General features: G+C 50.4%; 1 protein-coding gene across 2 annotated transcripts; it reads left to right on the top strand.

The window, feature by feature from the left end:
- The first annotated feature begins 1,887 nt into the window (after positions 1–1,887).
- On the top strand, positions 1,888–20,646 carry Dhcr7 (7-dehydrocholesterol reductase). 2 transcript variants are annotated; one of them, XM_059264068.1, is made up of 9 exons: positions 1,888–1,992; positions 5,751–5,911; positions 8,116–8,207; positions 9,285–9,507; positions 12,281–12,371; positions 13,076–13,289; positions 15,024–15,228; positions 17,189–17,320; positions 19,287–20,646. In XM_059264068.1, exons 3-9 carry the CDS (start codon positions 8,122–8,124, stop codon positions 19,749–19,751), a joined length of 1,416 nt encoding a protein of 471 aa, XP_059120051.1. In that variant the 5' UTR covers positions 1,888–1,992; positions 5,751–5,911; positions 8,116–8,121; the 3' UTR covers positions 19,752–20,646. The 2 variants fall into 2 exon arrangements, with proteins under 2 accessions (XP_059120051.1, XP_059120060.1); XM_059264077.1 differs by having other exon boundaries at positions 1,942–1,992; positions 5,783–5,911.
- The last annotated feature ends 863 nt before the right edge of the window (positions 20,647–21,509 follow it).

Here is a 21,509-nt window from a genome sequence, read left to right as displayed (position 1 = left end):
AAACCCATTGGTCCATCCGGATAAAAGTAAATTAAATGGCTTGGGTTGTCAAGATGGGGCAGCAGGAAAAGTCCTTGCAGTGCAAGCCTGGCTACCTGGGTTCAAGCCCTGAAACTCACACAAAGGTCAAGAGAACTAACTCCACAGAGTTGTTCTCTGACCTCCACACATAGGTCACAGCATGTGCCCTACCCCACAAATGGAGACACACATTGTGTTTCTCAACCAGATATCCTGCATATCAGATATTTAAATTATGATTCATAACAGTAGCAACATTACAGTTATGAAGTAGCAACGAAATAATTTTATGGTTGGGGTCACCACAACATGAGGAGCTGTATTAAAGGGTTGAAACATTAGGAAGGTTGAGAACCACGGCACTGTAGTAATAAGAAATATATTTTTCTGTTTTTTCGAGACAGGGTTTCTCTGTGTTACCCTGGCTCTCCTAGAACTCGCTCGGTAGACCAGGATGGCCTCAAACTCACAGAGATCCACCTGCCTCTGCCTCCCGAGTGCTGGGATTAAAGGCATGTGTCACCACTGCCAGGCAGAAATTCTTAAAAATTTTCAAAGTTAAAGAGCTGACCTCTTGATAATTATCAAATAATAAATAATAGTTTAATACTAAGGTTGAAGGAATGATGAAATCAAGTCAGCTCTTTGTACCAAGAAGTAACTGATGCCCCAAGTGTCCTCAACGAATGCTCAGTCACTAGGGTCAAAGGTTGCTAGGGAACACTATATTTACCAGTCTCAAAATATCACTCCACTCATTTACTTATTAATCAAGAGAAAGGTGGGGGTGAGAGAGATGGCTCAGAGATTAAGAGTACTGGTTGTTCTTGCAGAAGACCCAGGTTCGATTCCCACCCTCCACAGGTTGGCTCACAACTCCAGTTCCTGGAGTGACCATGTGTGTATGTATATATGTATGTATGTATGTATGTATGTATGTATGTAGTATGTATGTATGTATGTATGTATGTATGTATGTATGTATGTATGTATGTATGTCAAGGGCGCCAGATGCCCTGGAACTGGAATTACTAATGGTTGAGCTACCATGTGAGTGCTGGGGTTGCAACCCTGGTCCTCTGGAAGAGCAGTTATGTCCTCTAACTGCTGAACCATCTCTACAGCCTCGACCCCAGATTCTGCATAACCTATTATTCTATTGAAATGTGTACCCTGACTGGAACCTGGGGTTTGAAAAAAGATCAATAAAGGATACTGTTGGGCAGCTGGGGCACCAGCGCGCAGACAGTGGCTAATAGTGCTAAAGTCACTTTCGTTTTCCGTTTGTTTTGTTGTGGCAGCAGAGGAGACTGTCCCTGGGAGGGGGTGCGGAGGGGAGGGGGCCGACTACAGCTAACTAATAGGTGTCGTGGAGGAAAGAGAGGAAAAGAGAGAATCAAACCTGTGCAAATTGCAGGCTGGGCTTTACCCAAACACCTCCCTAGGAACGGAGGTGTGACTGAGTTCTGCCCACCAGGGGGCCTGTTGGTCTGTCAGGCTAGGGCCTCAGCCGCCTGCACCCTTCGGCTAGCTGACCCCTTCTTGAGGGGCTGGTCTGATCTCCTGATCCCACCGCCATGGCAGCATCTGTTATTCTGTGCACCAGATGCGCCTTTAGGTGGGAGCTTTGCAGCAGGGTAAACTGAGGCATTGGAGGGGCGGGCTAGGAGCCTGCGCGGTGGAATCCACATTGGCATCCTTTCTTTCACTAAGCGGGGTAGAACCAGACACCCCCGGGGGCGTGGGAGGGGCGGGGCCGGCCCTGCTGTCAATCTCAAGCCCGCCGCGGCCGACTGGCGGTCCCGGTGGGCTCCGAGTCAGCTCACCGCCTTCACCAATTGCAGGGCGCGGCTCTCGAAATCCACTCCCAGTTGGTCGCCCATGATATCACGTCACCTGGGGCGGGGCTTCAGACAGACACTTGGGGCTCGGCTGGAGAACGCGGGTCAACCGACTGAACCCGGCAAGCAGGTGAGGTTTTGTGTGCACTGACCAGGACAGAGTGCGAGAATGGGACCTTGCGCACAGACAGAGGGTGGGGGGCTTCGAGAGTGCAGGAGAGGGGGCCGTATGTACAGATTGCGGGGTGGGGGTGGGGGTGGGGGTGGAGGGTGAGTATTCAGGAAAAGAGGCGGTGTGTGAGATGGGAGGATGTGCGTGTGATCCAAATGTGTATGTCGACTGGGGCATGCACGTTTGCACAGGTTTTGGGGAGATTGGGGAACAAATGTGCAGATTTGGGGGCGTTTGCTCAGACGAGGGACCAGTGTGCAGATCAGGGGCATGTACACAGGACAGGGGGCTGTGTGCTTGAGTTTAGAGAGATGTGTACTAGGGGAAGGGGACTGTGGGCCCAGTGGTTGGGGGTCGGGGGACGTAGGGGATGCTTGCTCAGATGGGCAGGTGAACCTGTAAGTATGGCGGTGGACCTTGCTCTGCTTAGCTGGGGCCTGTGGCTAGGAGAGGCAGCCATCTCCTGTGGGATGAGGACCCAGTTCCCTGGGGGACCTGCGAATGCTCAGATGTAGAGGGGCAAGTGTAGACACACACCCTTTGGCCCATGTTCCTACCCCAGGGTACATACAGCTTGGTGAATCTTTTCAGGAGGATTTGAATGATTCTAATTATTCTCCCAGGAGATAGATGGATTACCTGCTGGCATGAGGGTCCTGGGAAGTTCTAGGCATACCTGGCTTCTCCAGGTTGTGGAGAGTCCCCCACCCCACTAAAGATCAAGATGGTTTTCAGAGGACGAATTCAAACAACAGAACATCCTTAATTTTTGAGCTACTTTTGATAGAATCTTCCTGAAACTGCTCCTTAAAACAAAACAAAGAGCCAAAGTAGCCGATGGGCGTAGTAGGTCTGCATGCCAGGAAGAGGTAGACCGAGCAGGTAGAGTAAGGCTGTGCTACCAAAGAATTGGTAAAACAACCAACCAAACAACCAAACAACAAAAAAGCTTTTGGACAGAAAGGTTGAACAGTGGATATGTGTAAATAATAAATCTGTGAACAACCTGGGAGGGTAATAAGGCCTGGGATGGACTTGAGGGAGGAGAAAACACTCGGTTTCACATCTGATGGATATTTTGGAACTTCTGAAAAGCAGAGAACCTATAGCTTTGGGTAGAACCAGAAATTATTCCAAAGAATCAGGGATCAGGGTGTCAGGTCATTTCCTTCCTCGTTGGGCTCATGCTTATTTCTGGGGCCTCCAGGAACTGCAGTTCCTCCACAGGGACCCCAAACTTTCAAGACAAGTCAGACCAGAGTTCTGCAGCCTTGGGTCACTCCAGAAGCCAGCCTCACTTGACCTGGGGAAAGTGGTGGGGCACAGTAGACTAACAGATGCCATTTAGCTACAGAAGCTTGTCTGTTAGAAAAAGGGAGCAAAACCCAGTGTGTCCCGACTTGTAATGCTCTCAGAGGACCCAAATGGAACCTCTCATCTTCTGGTTCCTTTCATGATATGGGAGGTGCTGGCCCCGCTGACACCTGCAGAGCCAGCTCTTTGTGGCACTGGGTGCCAGAGCATCTGATTTCTCTGGTGATTGTCAGTGGGTGTGACATAACTTTTCATGTCTGTACGAGGCACTACAAAAAGTAATTGCATCTGCCCACTGCCACCACCCAGAGTATTTCCCAGGATAAATTCCTGTCGGTCCATGCAGGTGGACATGTTTCTCACCACCCATCCATTTCCAGGATTTCCTACCTTTTTATCTTAAAATCCAACACCACACCTGGGGCTAACAAATCTCCAGATTGGACACCCTATTGCTTCTGGAAAATTCCAGCAACGTAGATGCCTCCCTACATGGAAGGTCCCTGGAATCTGGTATGCAGTTAGCCATGTCATTACTTCACAGACTCCCAGTGTGCCAAAGTAGAGTAACAGACCCAGCCTTGTCTCCTAGGCTGGTATTGCCCTGCCTTCCTCTTCCCCGGAGTTTCGTCTGTGTAGGTGGGTGTAACATTGCTCATTCTTCAGGTAGGCTGGGCACCTGGCTCTTGGCAGATGCTGGATGGCTGGTAGTTGCTGGTGACAGGCTGTGTCATCCCATGACAGCCCCAGCAGCATCTCCTCTAGCCGTACCTTCCTGTTGCCCCTTCAGGATGTGAAATGACTGAGCTGTGGCTACTAGGGTCTCCAGGGCGAGATCTGAAAGGCTCCCCTTCCCCCAGCAACTGCCCTTGTGAGTGTTCTCACTGGCTCAAGGCCACCCATGAGCTAGGCCAAGTCAGCCCACATGGGCCTGTGGGAGGAGAATCTGGGCATCTAAAACTTAATGTACAGCTGGCTACTCCTATAACACACCCCTGCAGCCCATCCCTCCCCTAATTTCTGACCTGCAGAAACCATGAGAGATGCTGAAAGATTTGTTTTGGTTTGCCATGCCCCAGTAACCGGAAGGTTAGTCTAGATGGCTCGACGCCATAGGTTTGTGCTTTCTGCTGATTTAGTAACTGTCTGCTGACCTCTACACGTGCTCCCCTCCACAGGATAAATAAATAATAGTAATTAAAAACTGTGGTGGCATACACCTACAACTCTAGTACTGAAGGCTGAAGAGTCAGGAATTCAAGGTCATTCTTGGCTACACATCAAGTTCAAGGCTACATGGCCATCCAGAAAGACAGGCCTGCTACCTTCCTCTGTGCTGGGTGCCACCTCTCAAGGCCACAGGTGTTCTGCTTTCACAACCAACCATCCTGGTAGCAGTAGTTTCCTTTACAGGTTGGCACCACTCACGGCCCCTCCCCTCAGCTCTACAGCGTGAGCACTTTTTGCTTTTCTCTTCCTGAAGTGTCATTGAAATCATCCCATCGCCTTAGTTTGGTGGATGTTTTTCCAGTTGCTGTGTGGCCAGGCTACCTTGACCTGAGTCATTTTCTTTCTTTCTTTCTTTCTTTCTTTCTTTCTTTCTTTCTTTCTTTCTTTCTTTCTTTCTTTCTTTCTTTTTCTTTCTCCTTTCTTTCTTTCTTTCTTTCTTTCTTTCTTTCTTTCTTTCTTTCTTTCTTTCTTTCTTTCTTTCTTTCTTTCTTTTCTGTTGTTGTTGTTGCTCTGCTGTTCTGGAATTCACTGTGTATTCCAGGCTGGCCTCAAACTCACAGAGCTTTGTCTGCTTCTGCCTCCTAAGTGCTGGGGTTAAAGACATGCATCACTGTGCCTGGTCCATTGGTTTCATATAACAAGTGGGACACCAGTGAACCTTCTTCATCTATCTTTTGTAACGATGACCAACACAAATCCTTGGGGACATAGACTTATGTGCTATGGGACACTCAATAGGTCCCCAATTCTCTTGCATTCCCATAGAGACTGGTTCCCAGTACAGGTTGTTTTCTGAGCTCCTCTGTGTTTTTGGCATCAGTGGCTTTCTAGTGTGTTCCATGGGAATGTGCCAGCTCCAGGGTAAGGGATGGTACCAGGGAGTGTCAGAATGGTTTTGCACGTGCAGGTAGAGCTGTCAGCATCCTAGGAGAATCTCTTAACATCTGTGGCTTGCCTGTGCTGGGTCCAGCACTTCTGAGCCTCTATGAAACTTTCCATCCACCCACTGCAGCACAGACCTCCATGCTCTCTGCTGACATGGCTCAGTCACCCTAGATAGACTCTGTTGAGCGTTGAGTGACAAGCCCTGAGCTTGTCCCCTGCTTGATATCAGCAGTGGCCTTGATACATGCAGTGTGGATCCTTATCTGCCTTTGACCTTGACATTTCAGCTCCTTGGGTAACTTTGGGGCCTCTCTGACAGAGTGTTGCTCAGTATATGGACAAGGATTGAGCAGACCTTGGGGGACTTCTGAGCCTGGACATTTTGAAAGCCAACTTCTAAGAAAGACAACTCCATTCTGTTGTGAAACCTCTGGCCCAGAGGTCAAAGGTGAGTGTGTTGCTCACAATGCTTGTGAGCGTGGGCAGCGTTTAAAAACTGAAGAAGGGGCTGGAGAGGTTGCCCTGTGGCAGAGAGTGCTGGCTGCTCTCCCAGAAGACCTGGGGTTGATGCCCAGCACCCACATGGTGGCTCACAACCATCTCCAACTCCCTACAGTTCCAGGAGACCTGGCATTCTCTTCTGGGAGTAACGTATACAAATGGTGTACAGACATAAATGCAGGCAAAATCTCCATACACATAAGATAAAAGTAAAATCTCAAAAAAGTCACCCCCAAATGAAGAAATCAGTGCACCAGTCACATGCCCGTTGTTCTGTGAGGCTCGAGAGTGGAAAAGGATCCCCTCTACCCTTGGTCCCCTCTACCCAGCTGCCCTGCACAGGCTGTACTTTTTTCCACAGGATTTGTTGCCTGTGACAGAAGTATGGCCAGATACATGACCTCCAGATAAATTTAAAATATTTACTATTAAAAAAAAATATTTACTATTGTATTTTTTCCAGAGTCTCATGTAAACCAAGCTGGCCTTGAACTTTCTGTGTAGTTTAGGACGGCCTTGAACTCCTAATCCTCCTGCCTCCATCTCCTGTGTGCCGGGATTGCAGGTGTGCAGGACCACACCCAGTTTATGTGGTATTGGGGATTGAACTCGGGGCTTTGTGCCTGCTAGGCTCTACCAACTGAGCCACAGCACTAGACACATGCTCTCTGCTGACCTGGCTCATCACTAGCATGCACAAATCACATTTTATTTCCTTTTTTTTTTGGAGCGAGGGGGTATGCCATAGTGCACAGAGGTCAGAGGACAACCTTAAGAGTTGATTCTCTCCCTCTCCCACCTGGGTCAGGGATTGAACTCAGGCTGTCCACCTCAGCAAGAGGCACCTTTATCCACTGCACCATCTCGTCAGCCCTTGCTTTTTGTTAGTTTTTGTTTTTTTGTTTTTTTTTTTTTTTTTTTTCATCCTAGAAGATGCATGTAATTGCTGGGTGTGGTGGATCACAGCAACTTTGAGGCTGAGACAGAGGGATTGCTGTGAGTTCCGGGCTAGTCTAGGCTACAGACTAGTAAGACCCTGTCTCCAAAAGACAGAAAGATGTGCATTCTGTGGGCAGCCTTCTTTAGTGTCTTCGGTGTTTAGGTCTGAAGTTCTTTCTTCACTGGCTTTTTCAATTTTTCAACCTGTTAAATTACCAGAAAGTAATGTTGGTGCCAAGCTTTATATCCTTGGGTCTTATCTGTGAGTCAGGGCTAGAAGAATGCCAGTGCCCTCTGTTGAGCCTCCTGGAAGGCATGTGGGCACGTGGCCCTGGATTTACTGTCATAAGTGTAGGCACCAGAGATGGAGGAGATAGGGGCCCCATTGCATGGGACTGCAAATATGCCACGTGCATTGTGTGCTGCTGGGCGAGAAGCAATGTGACAGCGTCTGGGGGTGGGCTGTCAGAAGCAGGCTGGCATATCCAGGCAGCACAGGTTCTGAGGCCAGAATCGCCAGAGAGCAAAGACTTCTTAGAGGTAGATCTCTCCCTTGTCCCCTTTTCTTTTTGTGTGTGTACTTTGTGTGTGTGTGTGCACACGCGTCCTTGTGGAGTTTCTCAGTGGCTCTCTGTTTTCCTTGAGGCAGGTGGCAATCTTTTCTAAAGACTAAACCTAAACCTGGAGCTCTCTCATACGGCGAGTGTTGCTCTGGGGACCCTGTCTCTGCTTCCTGAGGCTAGAATTACAGATGAGCTGCCATGCTTACCTGGGATTTGTGTGGGTCATGGAGATCCAAACTCTGGTCCTTAGGCTTGTGAGCAGGCCAAAGCTCTCCCCAGCCAGAGGCAATTGTCTTTCTCTGTATCGATTCTACAGATGTAAGCAGGGAGTGCCCAGAGAGCCTGGAGCCAGACTTGGGGTGAACAGAGGGGCCCGTCTCTTTCTGCTCCACTGTTTCTGCAGAAGTTTCCCTGTTGGATTGACTTGCTGCCGCAGCTCTCACGTTATGTGACAAAATACCTCTCACCATGGAAAGTTTTGACAGGAGTGTGCCTGAAGCACCTTCTCCCCCTAGCTTCCCACCCCAGAATCTGGTGTGGGTGATGAGGTGCTGAGAAGCTGTAAAAATCGTCGTCTGTTCTGGTCACCGCTCAAGTCCTGGTGGGGTCTGGCTTTCTGGGAGAATCTAAAGCCCTCTTCTTCCCTCAGGACCTGATGGCTTCAAAATCCCAGCACAACGCCCCCAAAACCAAGAGTCCGAATGGCAAGGCCGAATCTCAAGGACAGTGGGGCCGGGCCTGGTAAGGGGCTCATGTGTTTTACTAGCTGGAGGGTGACCTGGGATCTCCAGGGTTTCAGCCTCAGGGATGTTATGGACCTAGAAAAAATTCATTATTTTCTTTAAAGACAAATGAAAGCTAAGCTGTTTCCTGTTCTACAAAATAAAGAACTGGAAAGAAGACCTTGAAACCATTTTGGGTAGACTATTCCTTGTCTGAAGTGCTTGGGGCTGGAAACAGTCTCATGTCTGACTCCCCCCCGCCCTTGTATATTGAGATATCTGTGTGTATATATCCTGAGATATCTCAGGGAAAGGATCCATAAGTGCCCCATGCTCACTGCCTAAAGGTAATTTGCCAAGCTATTTTCACCATGACTATGTTTTGAATGCAACTTATCACCTATCACATGAGGGCAGGTGTGTGACTTTCCTCTGCCCTACCCTGCCAGGATTCCAGGTATTTCAGATGGCATAAGGACCATCTGGAGCCCTGCCATCAACCTAGGGGCCCTGTGTTGGTGTCATGGTGCTCTGCCATTGAGCACTTGAGTACCTTGTGTGTTCAGTATCCTCCCTGCCTAAGGACTGGGGAAGCTCCTGGCCTTTAGGGTCCTGAAGAGTTCCCTGTGCTCATGCCTGGGCTTTTTGTTGGTGACCACAGATAGGACACCTTCTGGTAATGACACAGGAGCAGCCTGAGAGACTTGCCTTGGCTGGAGGGTTTGCTGAGCTGATACTCTTTCCCACCAGGTTCTGAGTGGTGTGAAGGAGAGTCCCACACATATGAGGACACCTTGGAGATCCCCATGTGGCCCAAGGGGATCGGAGGGCTCAAGGGACAGGAGAGTCTCAGAGGGATGGAAGGGTGTCTTAGGTACCCCACCATGGGGTCTGAGGGGCAAAAGGGAATCTCAGAGTCCCCTATAGGGCCCAAGGGATGAGAGAGACATTTCAGAGACCCCTGTGAGGTTCAAGGGCTGGGAAGGTGTCTTAGAAAGCCCCGTCATGGGCTCCAAAGGACAGAAGGAAGTCTGTAAGTCTCCTTGGGCTTGAGAACAGGAGGCCTCATGCTGACTGCCCTTTGTCCTTCTCTCAGGGAAGTGGACTGGTTCTCCCTGGCCAGCGTCATTTTCTTGCTGCTCTTTGCGCCATTCATTGTGTACTACTTCATCATGGCATGTGACCAGTACAGCTGCTCGTTGACCACCCCCATAGTGGACATAGCCACTGGCCGTGCTAATCTGGCAGACATCTGGGCCAAGACGCCACCTGTGACAGCTAAAGCTGTCCAACTCTACACCTTGTGGGTCAGCTTCCAGGTCAGTCCTTGCTTAGGGCTGGGGTGCAGTGGACGGGGACCATGTTCTGCTGCCAGGGTCTTGTCTGAGATGCAGACTTCTGACTCAGAGTGATGCTCATATTCTCGGGATGTAGCAGTTACCTCCAAAGCAGATACACAGAGCAGGAAGCATACATGTGTCATACTGTATCCTTCATGGTTTCTAGCACCTGGCTGTAGCTCAGCAGCATGCCCTACCAGGCAGTGAACGAAACTGCCTGGGAGGGCGTAGGCTGGCTTAGGGAGACCCTACACGCAGCTGGAATCTTTCTCACAGTAGCTCCTGGCAGGGGGTGTTCTAGGTAGACTCTTGGTAAACCCAAGGCTACTGCTCCCATCTACAGGTTTTCAGATGATCCTGGTCAAGTGTGTTTTTGTCTGTGATGCAGCCACTCTGACGTGAACTGGGCAGAAGCAGCCTTCATAGGTTGGATGTTGGACAGGGTGTGTTGTTAAGTGTACACCCAGGACAGAGTTGTTAGGGAACCACATGGAATGCAGATCAACTTGCATTTCCCCAGGCAGAACTTTGCATTGAGACTTATTTCTCCCAGGGTCCAAGCTTTTGTGCTCCAGGGTCCCCCTCCTTTTCATTCCCCTGGTCCTTTGGGTGAGAAGGATAGCGTGAGTCATGACAGCCAAAGCAAAGAAACAGTGTAAGTAAACTGGTTCATGTTTTGCAACTCTGTGGGTTTGGTGTCCTGACTACCTAGGGAGTCAGGCAGCACCTTGAGCTGCTTAGGACAGCCCTGATGGCTGAACTGCAAGGAGACAGTTCAACCCTGGAGGGCGAGGTCTCCCGGACACCTTGAGCTGCTCAGAACAACAGCTCTGCCCTGAAGGTGTCCCGGACACCTGGAGCTGTTTAGCACAGCTCTGAGGGCTGGAACTGCGAAGAAGCAGCCCAAGTCTGGAAGGGAAATTTTTCTGACTTCTCAGGAGAGTCAGGCCTGGAACTGCTTCAGCAGGGAAGGGTATCCTGACTATTCGGGAAAGTCAGGCTATACCTGGTGTGATGGGGGATGATCTCCCTGAAGGATATAGCAATCCTGCTCCTCTCTGGAGAGCTGCAATCTCCTCTGCCTCAGTGCTACCAGCTCTCTCTTGCTCCATCCACTGAGCGACGTATCAACAAGGATCTTCTGTTCAGCTCCCCCGTTGCTCAATCCACTATGAGATGTCTCAGCAAGGTTCTTCTGTTCAGCTCCCCCTTGCTCAATCCACTATGGGATGTCTCAGCAAGGTTGTTCTGTTCAGCTCCCCCTTGCTCAATCCACTATGGGATGTCTTAGCAAGGTTATTCTGTTCAGCTCCCCCTTGCTCAATCCACTATGCGATGTCCCAGCAAGGTTCTTCTGTGCACCAGTGAATGAAGGTCTTCATACCCAAAACTCTTGAGAAAGAGATTTATTTGGGAAGGAGGAGTCCAGGAGAATAGCTGCCTCTACCAGGGTGGAGAGAACAGCTTTTTTTTCTTACTTACTAGGCAGGGTGGTTTACACAGGAAGTCTTAGGGGTGGAGTCAACCCTGGGCCCAGGGTTCTACTATCCTGCTCTGTGATTGGTTGGTTTCACAAGTCAGTTGGCCAGGCTCAAAGATGGCTCTGATCTGACTGAGCCAAACTGTGTTTCTTTCTACCCTGATCTGGGCCATCTTTCCCTAGTTCTGGGCTCCAGGGTCAGGGTGAGTTTCTTTAGCCAGCCCCTTTTCCCTACAAACAGCCCCGCCGTCCAGTTGAGGACAGGATAAATAACATGTGGTCTGTCCATGAGTGGAATACTCTTAAACTGTAGGAAGGAATGAGCTCTGGTACAGGCTGCTCTTTGGACCAGTGTTGGAAACAGGTGCCAAGCAGAAGATGCCAAGGCCCGTTCGAGTGATTGCATTCATGTGAAATGTCCAGACCCTATCCACAGGCTGGAAGATTGGTGGTTACCAGGGAGAGTGGAAGAAGGATGAGAAGCACTTGACAATGGAAACAGGGCTTCCTTTTTTAAAATTAAAAAAAAAACATTTTTTTAAAGATTTATTTATTTTCCTGGGTGGTCGTGGCAAATGCCTTTAATCCCAGCACTCGGGAAGAAGAGACAGGTAGATCTCTGAGTTTGAGGCCAGCCTGGTCTACAGAATGAGTTGCAGGAGAACCAGGGCTACCCAGAGAAAATCTGTCTCAAAAAACAAACAAAAGATTTATTGATTTTATGTGTGGGTGTTTTTCCTACAGGTATGTATGTCACTGTGTTTACAGTGCCCGGTGAAGAGTACAGCGTAGGATCTCCTGGAACTGAGATTATAGACTGTTGTGAGCCGCCACGTGGGTGCTGGTGCTGGGAATTGAATCCATGCCCTCTGGACGAGCAGCCAGTGCTCTTACCAGTGAAGTTGTTTCTCCCCACTCCTAGGGTTCTCTTTGGTAGTGTTTTAAAATCAGACTGTAGTGATGGTTGCCTGGTCTTGTAAACCTATTACATAACTTTGAACGGTAATGTTGAAAGGGTGGGCTTCATAGGGTGTGGATGGAACCTCAGTGTCTATAAATGGCCTTGAAAAGGGGTTGGGAGGACCCATGTGTTTGACTTGGGAGGTTACAAGGCCAGGAGTAGGTTTTTACACATTCGTTGGGAAGCCTGACCAGCCCCTGGAGCACTATAACTCAGTGTCTTGTGTTCATATTTGTCCAAATCAGGCCAGGTCAAATCATACAATTATCCCTTGCAGGCTGCCAATCTTTCTGACTAAAATTCCATTTCAGGTGCTTCTTTATTCCTGGCTTCCTGACTTCTGCCACAGATTTCTGCCGGGCTATGTGGGAGGTGTCCAAGAAGGTGCCGTAACTCCAGCAGGTAACCTTTCCCCTCAGTTGGTAGGTGTCTTTCCTTGGCCACCTCATGTCCCTGGCTCCCAGAGCTGCTCTTCCACACCGAGTCCCAGGTAAGAACTAATTTAGTTTGGATGTCGTCCACTAGGCTGCAAGGTTCCGGAAACATCCGTGCCATCATAGACACAGCTCTTCCTCACTCAGGAATGCACTCCTTGATTCTGCTGGCCTCTAGTCCCACTGCTTCACAGTGGTGTGGCAAGCCCAGCCCTACCACTAACCCATGGGTCATCTCTAAGAACCCTCAGGGAGCCCAGCTTCATACCACTAATGGCATGGGTTGGAATCCCGCCTATTTCTCTAGCAGAGAGCTCTCAGAGAGACACTGCACCAGACACAAGTGGAGCATGGGAGAACATAGGGTTGGCCTTGCCTTACCTGCCACTGGATTGACCTTGCTAACACCTCGCAGACCTAAAGAGCATGAAAAGCAACTTATAGAAGTCTCCCGCTCTGGCTTTGGTAGGAGTAGACACTTTCTCACTGTGTGAGGGGTGCCACTGGCTTGAAAGCCTGGGTATGCAACAGAAGATGCCCCCCTTCTGGAATGGTACCCGGGGGCTCCAGCCAGGGGTCTAAAGCAACAGAGGCCAAGGAGCAGGTAGGGCATGAGACAGGTACACAGCCAGGCCATGTGATCCAACGAGAGTGCTCTGTTTGATCCTGCAGGGGTTGTAAACAAGTATGAGGTGAACGGACTGCAAGCCTGGCTCATTACTCACTTCCTCTGGTTTTTGAATGCTTACCTCCTATCCTGGTTCTCCCCCACCATCATCTTTGACAACTGGATCCCACTGCTATGGTGTGCCAACATTCTGGGCTATGCTGTGTCCACATTCGCAATGATCAAGGGCTACCTGTTCCCCACCAGTGTGGAAGACTGGTAAGTTCCTTAGTGACTGGCCAAGCCTAGAATGGATGGTAGGTACCTCCACCCAGCGTTGTGTGCTCCCATGCAGACAAGTTGAGAAGCCTTGAGAAGTGGGATCTGGGATCAGCCTTTTGGAAGTCTGGGTTTTCTCGCTTGAGAGGCAGCCAAGGCTGCCATGGGAGCAGCTAAACCAGAAGGACAGCTGGTGAGGCAGAGGTAGATCATTGTCTCTGTCTTGGGTTATCTCTTGTGAAACAGCCTTAGCCTTGGAAAAGAATCTTGTTATTTTTATCATCACTGCTTCCCAGGAGATCCCTGCTTGCTTGAAGCATTCTCATGGAAACTTTGGGTTAGAGGCCAACCATCAGTTCCATCCCATCTGCCTACCCATCCATTTACTCATCTGTCCATCTATCCATCTACCCACTTACCATCTATTTACTCATCCATCTACCCTCACAACCACTTGTCTAACCTTCTATACACCTACCCACCCATACATTCATCTATCTCTCCATCCATATATCCATTCATCAACCTACTCACCAACCCATCCATTCATCTATCCATCCACCCACTGTACACTCACTCATATATCTATTTATCCATCTACCTACCCACTTATATACCCATACACCCTTCCATCTACCTATCCACTCATTCATCCATCCACTTACCCATCCACCCATCCATCTACTCAATCATCTATATATTTACCCATCTATCCACCCACCCACCCATCCATCCACCCATCTGTCCCTCCATCCACTCATGTACCAATCAGCAGATATTTGGTGAGGTCTTCTGGAATTCTTAATTTTGTCTGGGGATCCAGATGAAAACAGAACATTTCATCCTTAGCTGTTGGTTTTGGCTTGGGGAACCGTACTCAGATGAGGATGCTGTGTGGCTTGTGTTACCCTGCCCTGCAGGTTACTGCCGTGCTGCCCTTTGTGGCTTCCAGGGCTGTTGCTGCTTTTGCAGATGTGATTGATGTTTTAGTTCTTTCTGCTTAGCCTGACGGTGGGAAGTAGACATGAGAACCTGCTGTCGTAGCTAGCAGTAATCCCTGTGCGTACACAGTAGGCTATACCTAGGAAGGGTCTCCACCCAGGTTATCTCAGCTAATTCTCTGCCCTAGTCTGGAATAAGGAGTCTGCTGTGGGCCCAGGTGACCAAGACCATGAGTAGTCACTGAAGTTGTGGAGCAGGGAGAAACGTGGGCCCTGGAGCTTAGGCTGTGAGCATGGGACACTTGCCACTTAATCCTTATTCTGTGTCTTTGCTGCGCACTGGCACTGTGCACTCTAAGCGAGAACAAATGTGGATGTGGGGCTGAGGGAAGGACTGCCATGTTCTCCCCTCTGTGGACACTTCGTGGTTATGGCTGCACCCTTGCTGCCTCCTTTACTTGCCAGCACCTGAACACTGGTGTCCACAAAGCTGGATGAGCCACATGTAGCAAGATGTGATAGTTGATTAAATGTGACTTTGGAGGGTGGGGAATATGGCTCAGTGGTTAAGAGCATTGGCTGCTCTTGTAGAGGACCTGGGTTTGATTCCCAGCACTCACATGGCAGCTCACAACTGTCTGTAACTCCAGTTCCAGGGGATCCCATGCCCTCTTCTGGCTTCTGAGGACACTGTATACATATGATGCACAGACAAGCATTAGGGTAAAACACTCATATACATAAAATAAATCTAAAACAAATTTTTAATGTATCTTTTGTTGATGTTTTTAAGCAAATTCACAGGCAATTTCTTCTACAACTATATGATGGGCATTGAGTTCAACCCTCGCATTGGAAAGTGGTTTGACTTCAAGCTATTCTTCAATGGACGTCCAGGAATCGTGGCCTGGACCCTTATCAACCTGTCCTTTGCTGCCAAGCAGCAGGAGCTTCATGGCCATGTGACCAACTCTATGATTTTGGTCAATGTCCTGCAGGTAACTTAGTGTGCTTACAGCTAGGGAGGGTAGGCATCATACCTGCTGGGCTCTGGGAGATTTCTCAGCATGCCATCCATTCAGAGCTGGCCCCTCCAGGCCACAGTGAGCACATGTTGAGAATCTACCCTTATATGGATGCCACTGCTACTGTGCTAGCCCCAGGAGGGACGAGGTGGACACCATGCCGCCTGGCCCTTAGGGACTGCACGCAGATGGGATCTGAGAGTACATGGGCTTTTGTTAACCAGCTAGAGAAGGGACACCACAGGCATACTCCAGGCACAAGTAGTGGCCTGTGCAGTCCACGTGGTGGGAGAGGCTGAGACGCTGAGGAAGGGCCTCTGTCTGGAGCATTGAAAACTAGGCTGCTTGTGGCCAGGTGGGACCAACATGGGCCCTTTTGGGGATTTCCATCAACTCCTGAGCAGTTATCACTCAGGAGGCTGCAGCAGGAGGATTCTTGTGAGTTCAAGGCTGCCTGGGGGCTACATATTGAGTTTGAGAGCTGCCTGGACCAGGGTGTGAGACCCTATTTCAAGAACAACAAGACTGGAGAGATGGCTCTGTGGTTAAAGTACTTCCCCTAAAAGCATGAAGGCCAGGGTTCGGATCCCCAGAATCCATGTAAATGCTGGGTGGATGTGGTAGCCCACCCATAATTCCAGCCTCAGAAGGCAGAGGTAGGGGATTTCCAGAGTAAGCCGACTAGTGAGATTAGCCATCATTGAGCTCTGGGTTTGACTAAGAGGCCTTGACTCAATGAATAAAGTGGAAGACTTCAACCTCTGGCCTACACACATACACACACACACACACACACACACACACACACACACACACACGAGGCACATGCACCCACATATATATGTGTCCCCACACATGTACTGCATACACATATGTGCAAAAGAAAAGGAAAAAAAAAAACAGTAATAACAAAAGAAGTAGTGAGAAAAAATGCCCAGTGGTGTTGGGATGTGGCCTGGAGCTTGTGTCCAGCAGGGCTGCAGGGTGCCAGGTGAGAATGATTGCAGAGGAGGAGGAGGCCAGCAGGAGGCCTTGGGCACAGCTCAGGCAGGCTAACTGTGCTGGGGTAGGACCAGACTGGATGAGGTAAGTCCCTGCCTTCCACCGGCTCTGGTCGTTCGCACCTGTGGACCTGAGGAGTAGGTAATATGGCCAGGATCATGGCCTCTGGGAGGAGTCCTCTCTGTGGTCCTCCGTGAAGCTCCTTCTGTGCTGGGGCCTAGAGATGGATGCAGAAGAGACCCACTCTTCCTGAGAGCACCGGGTCTGGGCTCCTCGGGCCAGCTTCCCGTCACAGCCAAGGGACTGTGTGTGGGTATTGTAGGCAAATCCCAGCATGCCTGTGTGAGGTGCCACTCCCCGCTTATAAGGGACATGCTAGGGCAGGGTGCTCTGATACTGTTGCTTATGTAACTGTGGCTAACACACCTTAGTGATGAGTCTGGAGTCTCTGGAAGGCTCCCTCTGTGTCCCAGCCATAGTCATAGCTTATGGCCTCATGTTCCCTTGAGATGAGAAGTGACAAAGCAAAGCAGGGTCTTTGCTTCTTGCCCATCTCTGTGAATGGACCTCAGTCTTCTTGGACACCTTATGTGTGTCATGGTTCTGAGGGGCAGCTGACAGGGGCCAAAGCTGGGGCACTCACCCTGTGGATGTCTTTGTTGGTGTCTATCACTCAGGGCCAGCATCCCAGGGACAGTCCCTGAGCCCTTCCATCCTGCGTCACCTCTGCTCTGAGCTCCACATCTCATGTCACCGGTGGGAGCCATAGCTGGGAGCTCCTCCTGCTGATGGACAGTGGCCCCTCCATCCCGATGATTGTTCCCAGCCCCACAGTGACTTAGTCAAGTTACTTCACAACATCCCAGTTGCCCATCCCCCATCCCTCCCTTGCATGGGGCTGTGGTGGTAACAGTGTGGCTCTGTCTTGCAGGCCATCTATGTGTTAGATTTCTTCTGGAATGAAACCTGGTACCTGAAGACCATTGACATCTGCCATGACCACTTTGGGTGGTACCTGGGCTGGGGTGACTGCGTGTGGCTGCCCTACCTCTACACACTGCAGGTGAGGAGCCAGGGTGCTGGGACAGGATGACCAGCCTCGTGGGCATTGACTGTGTGGTCTTCAGCTGCTCCTGAGCAGATACGTATGTTGAGCTTGCCAAGGTGTTAGCCCCTGGGGCTCACTGGACCAGTGTCTTCTCCCATGGGGGGAAAGTTCCTTGTATCACAGATATCCTTGACCCATCATGGGATTTGGTTCCCACTCCACCCACTCTGCACTGAAAGTATCCAAAGTGCATATAACTCACCTGGCCTACCAACGGAAGCTCAGCCTTGCCCTCGTGGCCATGGCTGGGCAAAGTTATCCCACATAAGGCCTGGAGAGCTGCTGAGAACTGTACAGAAATTGAGCAGCAGATGGTGTGGAATAGCTTTTGAACCATGTTAGGCTGATCCACTGTAACCACCTGTAGTTGGTCTGGGAAGCCCTGGGATTGCACCCATATGAGCATGTCAGGGCAGAACCCCCAGCTCAACCAGGCAGGGTAGAGCCATCAGGGTGGCCAGCAGTGACTCAAGCTGGGCTGTATGTCCTAATCCCCACCTCTCGGCTATGTCCGCACCATGGTAGAAGTGTGCCTGCTCATCAGAGGCTGGGAGGAGTTCAGAGCAGCACAGAAGGGCTCTTGTTGGCCTCTCCAGGTGGGAGTCGGTGAGGTGGGCCTCTGGCAGCTGCTTGCGTAGCTGATGGTGACATGGGCTGTGGAAGTGATCTGGCTACCTATGCAAGGGTGCTGGGAAAGCGGTAGTTCCCAGCAAGGAGGAGGAGGGTGGAGAGTAAGGACTTGGATGGTGTCAGCCCCCGACTTTCACTAACTGTAGGTCCTCACCAGCCATGAGCAGCTCACATGGTCCGGTGTTTGCATTGATTGGGCACCTGCCATGAGGGGGGTGTTCATCTGCTTTACTCGGTGCTTATTTAAATGTTAATCTCAGCTGGAGAGATAACCTCAAGGGTTAAGAGTGTGTGCTGCATCATCAGGAGGACCAGAGTTCAGATCCCAGCACCCAGAGAACAAACTGGGAGTCCCATGCATGCCTGTAACCCTAGGGCAGAAACAGAAGGATGACTGAGCCTTCTTAGCTCCTAGCCTAGCCAAGAAAACTTGAGCCCCAGGTTCAGGGAGAGATCCAGCCTCAAAGGAGAAGGTGGAGCGTGACAGAGGAGGACAGCAGACACTTTCTTCTGATTGTTTCATGTGTACTCAGGTGCATACACATGCACACACACACAAAAATAAATAAATGTTAGTCTCATCCTCACAACTTGTGGTTGACCAAATATGAGTACAGTGGTCTACCCAAGTTGATAAATAAAATCAGCTGTCATCACGATATTCACATTGTCTTATGTGTTGTATAGTTTACTTTTGTACAGTAGAATGATTTACCAGTTCCAACCAATGGTGATCCAATGACAGTTTTTAGCCCTTGCGATGATGTAAACATGGTTGTCTTCATTGGCACACAGAATGCAGCAGCTGCCGAACCCAGTCAGTCGAGTGATCAGAAAGCAGTAGACCCTGTAACCAGGGAGGGTGTTGAGGGGCTGAGTGTATTCAACCTGTTTTCTTCCTCCCCTCCCTTGCCCTCCCTCTCTCTCCCTCTGCTTGCCAGTCCTTGGAGTGGCACCTGGACCCTGGGCATGCTAAGCAACTGTTCTATCACTGCGCCACATCTTCTGCCCTCTCCTCTTACTTATTTTGAAACGAGGTCTGATGAGGTTTTAATAAACTGTCCAAGCAGGTCTTGAACTTGCAGCCCTCCTGCCTCATCCCCCTGAGTCCTGGGACTACAGATGTGTGCCATTATGCCTGGCCCTATGTATCTTACTTAACGGAAAAGGAAACTGGTGTGATGTGTCTGGGGCAGGGTCAGGGTCTGCCCTCCTCAGCCCACACTGCTGCCCACTGCGCTCCATGATGGGCCACCCTTCATCTCTCTCCTCCTCCCCTCTCTCCCTACAGGGCCTGTACTTGGTGTACCACCCTGTGGAGCTCTCCACTCCCAATGCTGTGGGCATCCTGCTGCTCGGCCTGGTGGGTTACTATATCTTCCGAATAACCAACCATCAGAAGGACCTGTTCCGTAGGACCGATGGACGCTGCCTCATCTGGGGCAAGAAGCCCAAGGCCATTGAGTGCTCCTACACATCAGCCGATGGGCAGAAACACCACAGCAAGCTGTTGGTGTCGGGCTTCTGGGGTGTGGCCCGCCACTTCAATTATACTGGGGATCTGATGGGCAGCCTAGCCTACTGCCTGGCTTGTGGTGGCGGCCACCTCCTCCCCTACTTCTACATCATCTACATGACTATCCTGCTCACCCACCGCTGCCTCCGTGACGAACACCGCTGTGCCAACAAGTATGGCCGTGACTGGGAGCGCTACACGGCCGCAGTGCCCTACCGCCTGCTGCCTGGAATCTTCTGAGGACCATCCTGGGAAGCATAGGGAGGCTTTATCGAATGCGTGGAGTTGGATGCATGGGGGCTAGCATCCCGGCTTCCTCCTGCAGGGGTGTCAGTTTGCTCATCTGGAAAGTGGAGAGCCTGGTGCCCAACAGTGTCTGTCTGGTGGCAGCTGGACTGACCCTCCAGCAGACTGGCAGTTTTCTTGGTTGAGCATCCTGAGGGCAGACGACCCCTTTCATGTCTGTCTATGTTGGGAGCCCTTGATCTGTGTTGCCCGGATGACTTAGGCTTACCATGTGTCTCCCAGGACTGGGCCGTCCTGTTAAAATTGGAGACAATGTGGGATCTAAGGATTTTGACACTGCCCCCTTCCCCTCCTGTTCTGCCATGGTGGACTGGACCCCTGGGCCATTTTTGTCTGAAGAAGTATGCAGTGTTGATCAGCAGAGGGCTCAGAGGCCATTGCAGGAAGAAGGCTTTGTCTTTAGGTTCTCGTTTCTTGTTCTTACCCCAGGAGTGCCAGGCAGTGGACTGGGAAGTCACAATGGTAGGGACTTCACAGTCCCTGGCTAATCTGCTAAAGTCTTTGTGACATGAGACCGTTTCCAGGACAAGACGCCCTGAGGACTCACCCACCTAGCAGCTTAGCCATCTGCCCTCTTCTGGAAGGTGCTTATTGTTCACCCCAAGACACTTGGTTCGAGGGTAAACAGATTTGGCTTAGACAACCCAGAATGTATCACCAGCCAAGGGCCTCAGCCACACCTTCCCCAATAGGAGTTCCAGTGGTGCGGAGGGGACCCATTCTCGTTAGGGACACTGGCCCTCAAAACTCAGGGTATTCTGTAAAACTAGATAGGATCCTCTTAGTCTTGCTGATGATTCTTTCTATTAAATCTGCCTTTTTAAATGTGCCACACTGTGCTGTCTCTTGAATGGGCCTGACCAGTTCCAGAGGTGGGGATGGGGGGTGTTATACAGTATAGGATGGAACCCCAGGAAGTATCAGAAGCAGTGCACAGGGCACTATCAAAGCTTCATATGCTATTGGGTATGGGGTGAACTGTGCCCCAACCCTCTGTAATCCCCCATCAGTCCAGACTTTGCTGGGCCATTTGCTTGCTGGAAGCGGGGAGTCCATTCCATTTGCCGGTGACAGGAAGCCAGCATGCTTAGCTGCCTCAAACAAATGCAGAAGCTACACAGCTGAGCCTGGACTTTAGTTTCTGGAGAAGTGGAGGTGAATGAGAGGTGAGTGGTGTCCACAGCCCGGGCACAGCTGGTCTGCTTCCGGTTAGAGCTGGTTGAACATTGACAGCTGCTCCTGGAGAGAGTCGTGGATCCCACCAGCCTAACTTGGTGATCTCCTGGCCTGTCTGAGAATGTGGACACAGGGGTTTCAGGCATCTTTATTGGCCACACATTGGCACTTTCATTTCTCCCTTGATCAAAGTCCTAAGGAGGCTGGGATGTGGTGGCTGTAAACTTAGATTCCAGGTCCCACTGTGTACTTGTGAACTCTGGCTCTGCCTTCTGAAGGTTATAAAACCTTGAGGAGGTGACCCACCCTCTAGTGGCCTCAGCATCCTCCTTTGTGTGTGCTGCAGGTCAGAGTTCGGTCTTCCTGTGTTGCTGGAGAAAGACATTTAAGCTCCTGTGGTAGGAGGCCTGGATTCAAATGTCTGTAGTGCCTGTCAATGGCTTATATGGTTCTAGTTTGTTTTAGCCTGGGAGCTCAGCTTGTATGGCTTAGGGCTTTGGTGTGTGGTGCCTAAAG

The sequence above is a fragment of the Peromyscus eremicus genome, chromosome 1 (assembly GCF_949786415.1).
Source record: "Peromyscus eremicus chromosome 1, PerEre_H2_v1, whole genome shotgun sequence".
Classification (NCBI taxonomy): domain Eukaryota; kingdom Metazoa; phylum Chordata; class Mammalia; order Rodentia; family Cricetidae; genus Peromyscus; species Peromyscus eremicus.
This window is presented reverse-complemented; position numbering and strand designations above follow the sequence as displayed.

Excerpts from the sequence above, each read along its gene's own strand:
- Dhcr7 (XM_059264068.1), top strand. The coding sequence starts at position 8,122 with ATGGCTTCAAAATCCCAGCACAACGCCCCCAAAACCAAGAGTCCGAAT. Across the intron at positions 9,508-12,280 it reads CCTTGTGGGTCAGCTTCCAG|GTGCTTCTTTATTCCTGGCT; the intron begins GTCAGTCCTTGC and ends ATTCCATTTCAG. Across the intron at positions 15,229-17,188 it reads TTTTGGTCAATGTCCTGCAG|GCCATCTATGTGTTAGATTT; the intron begins GTAACTTAGTGT and ends TCTGTCTTGCAG.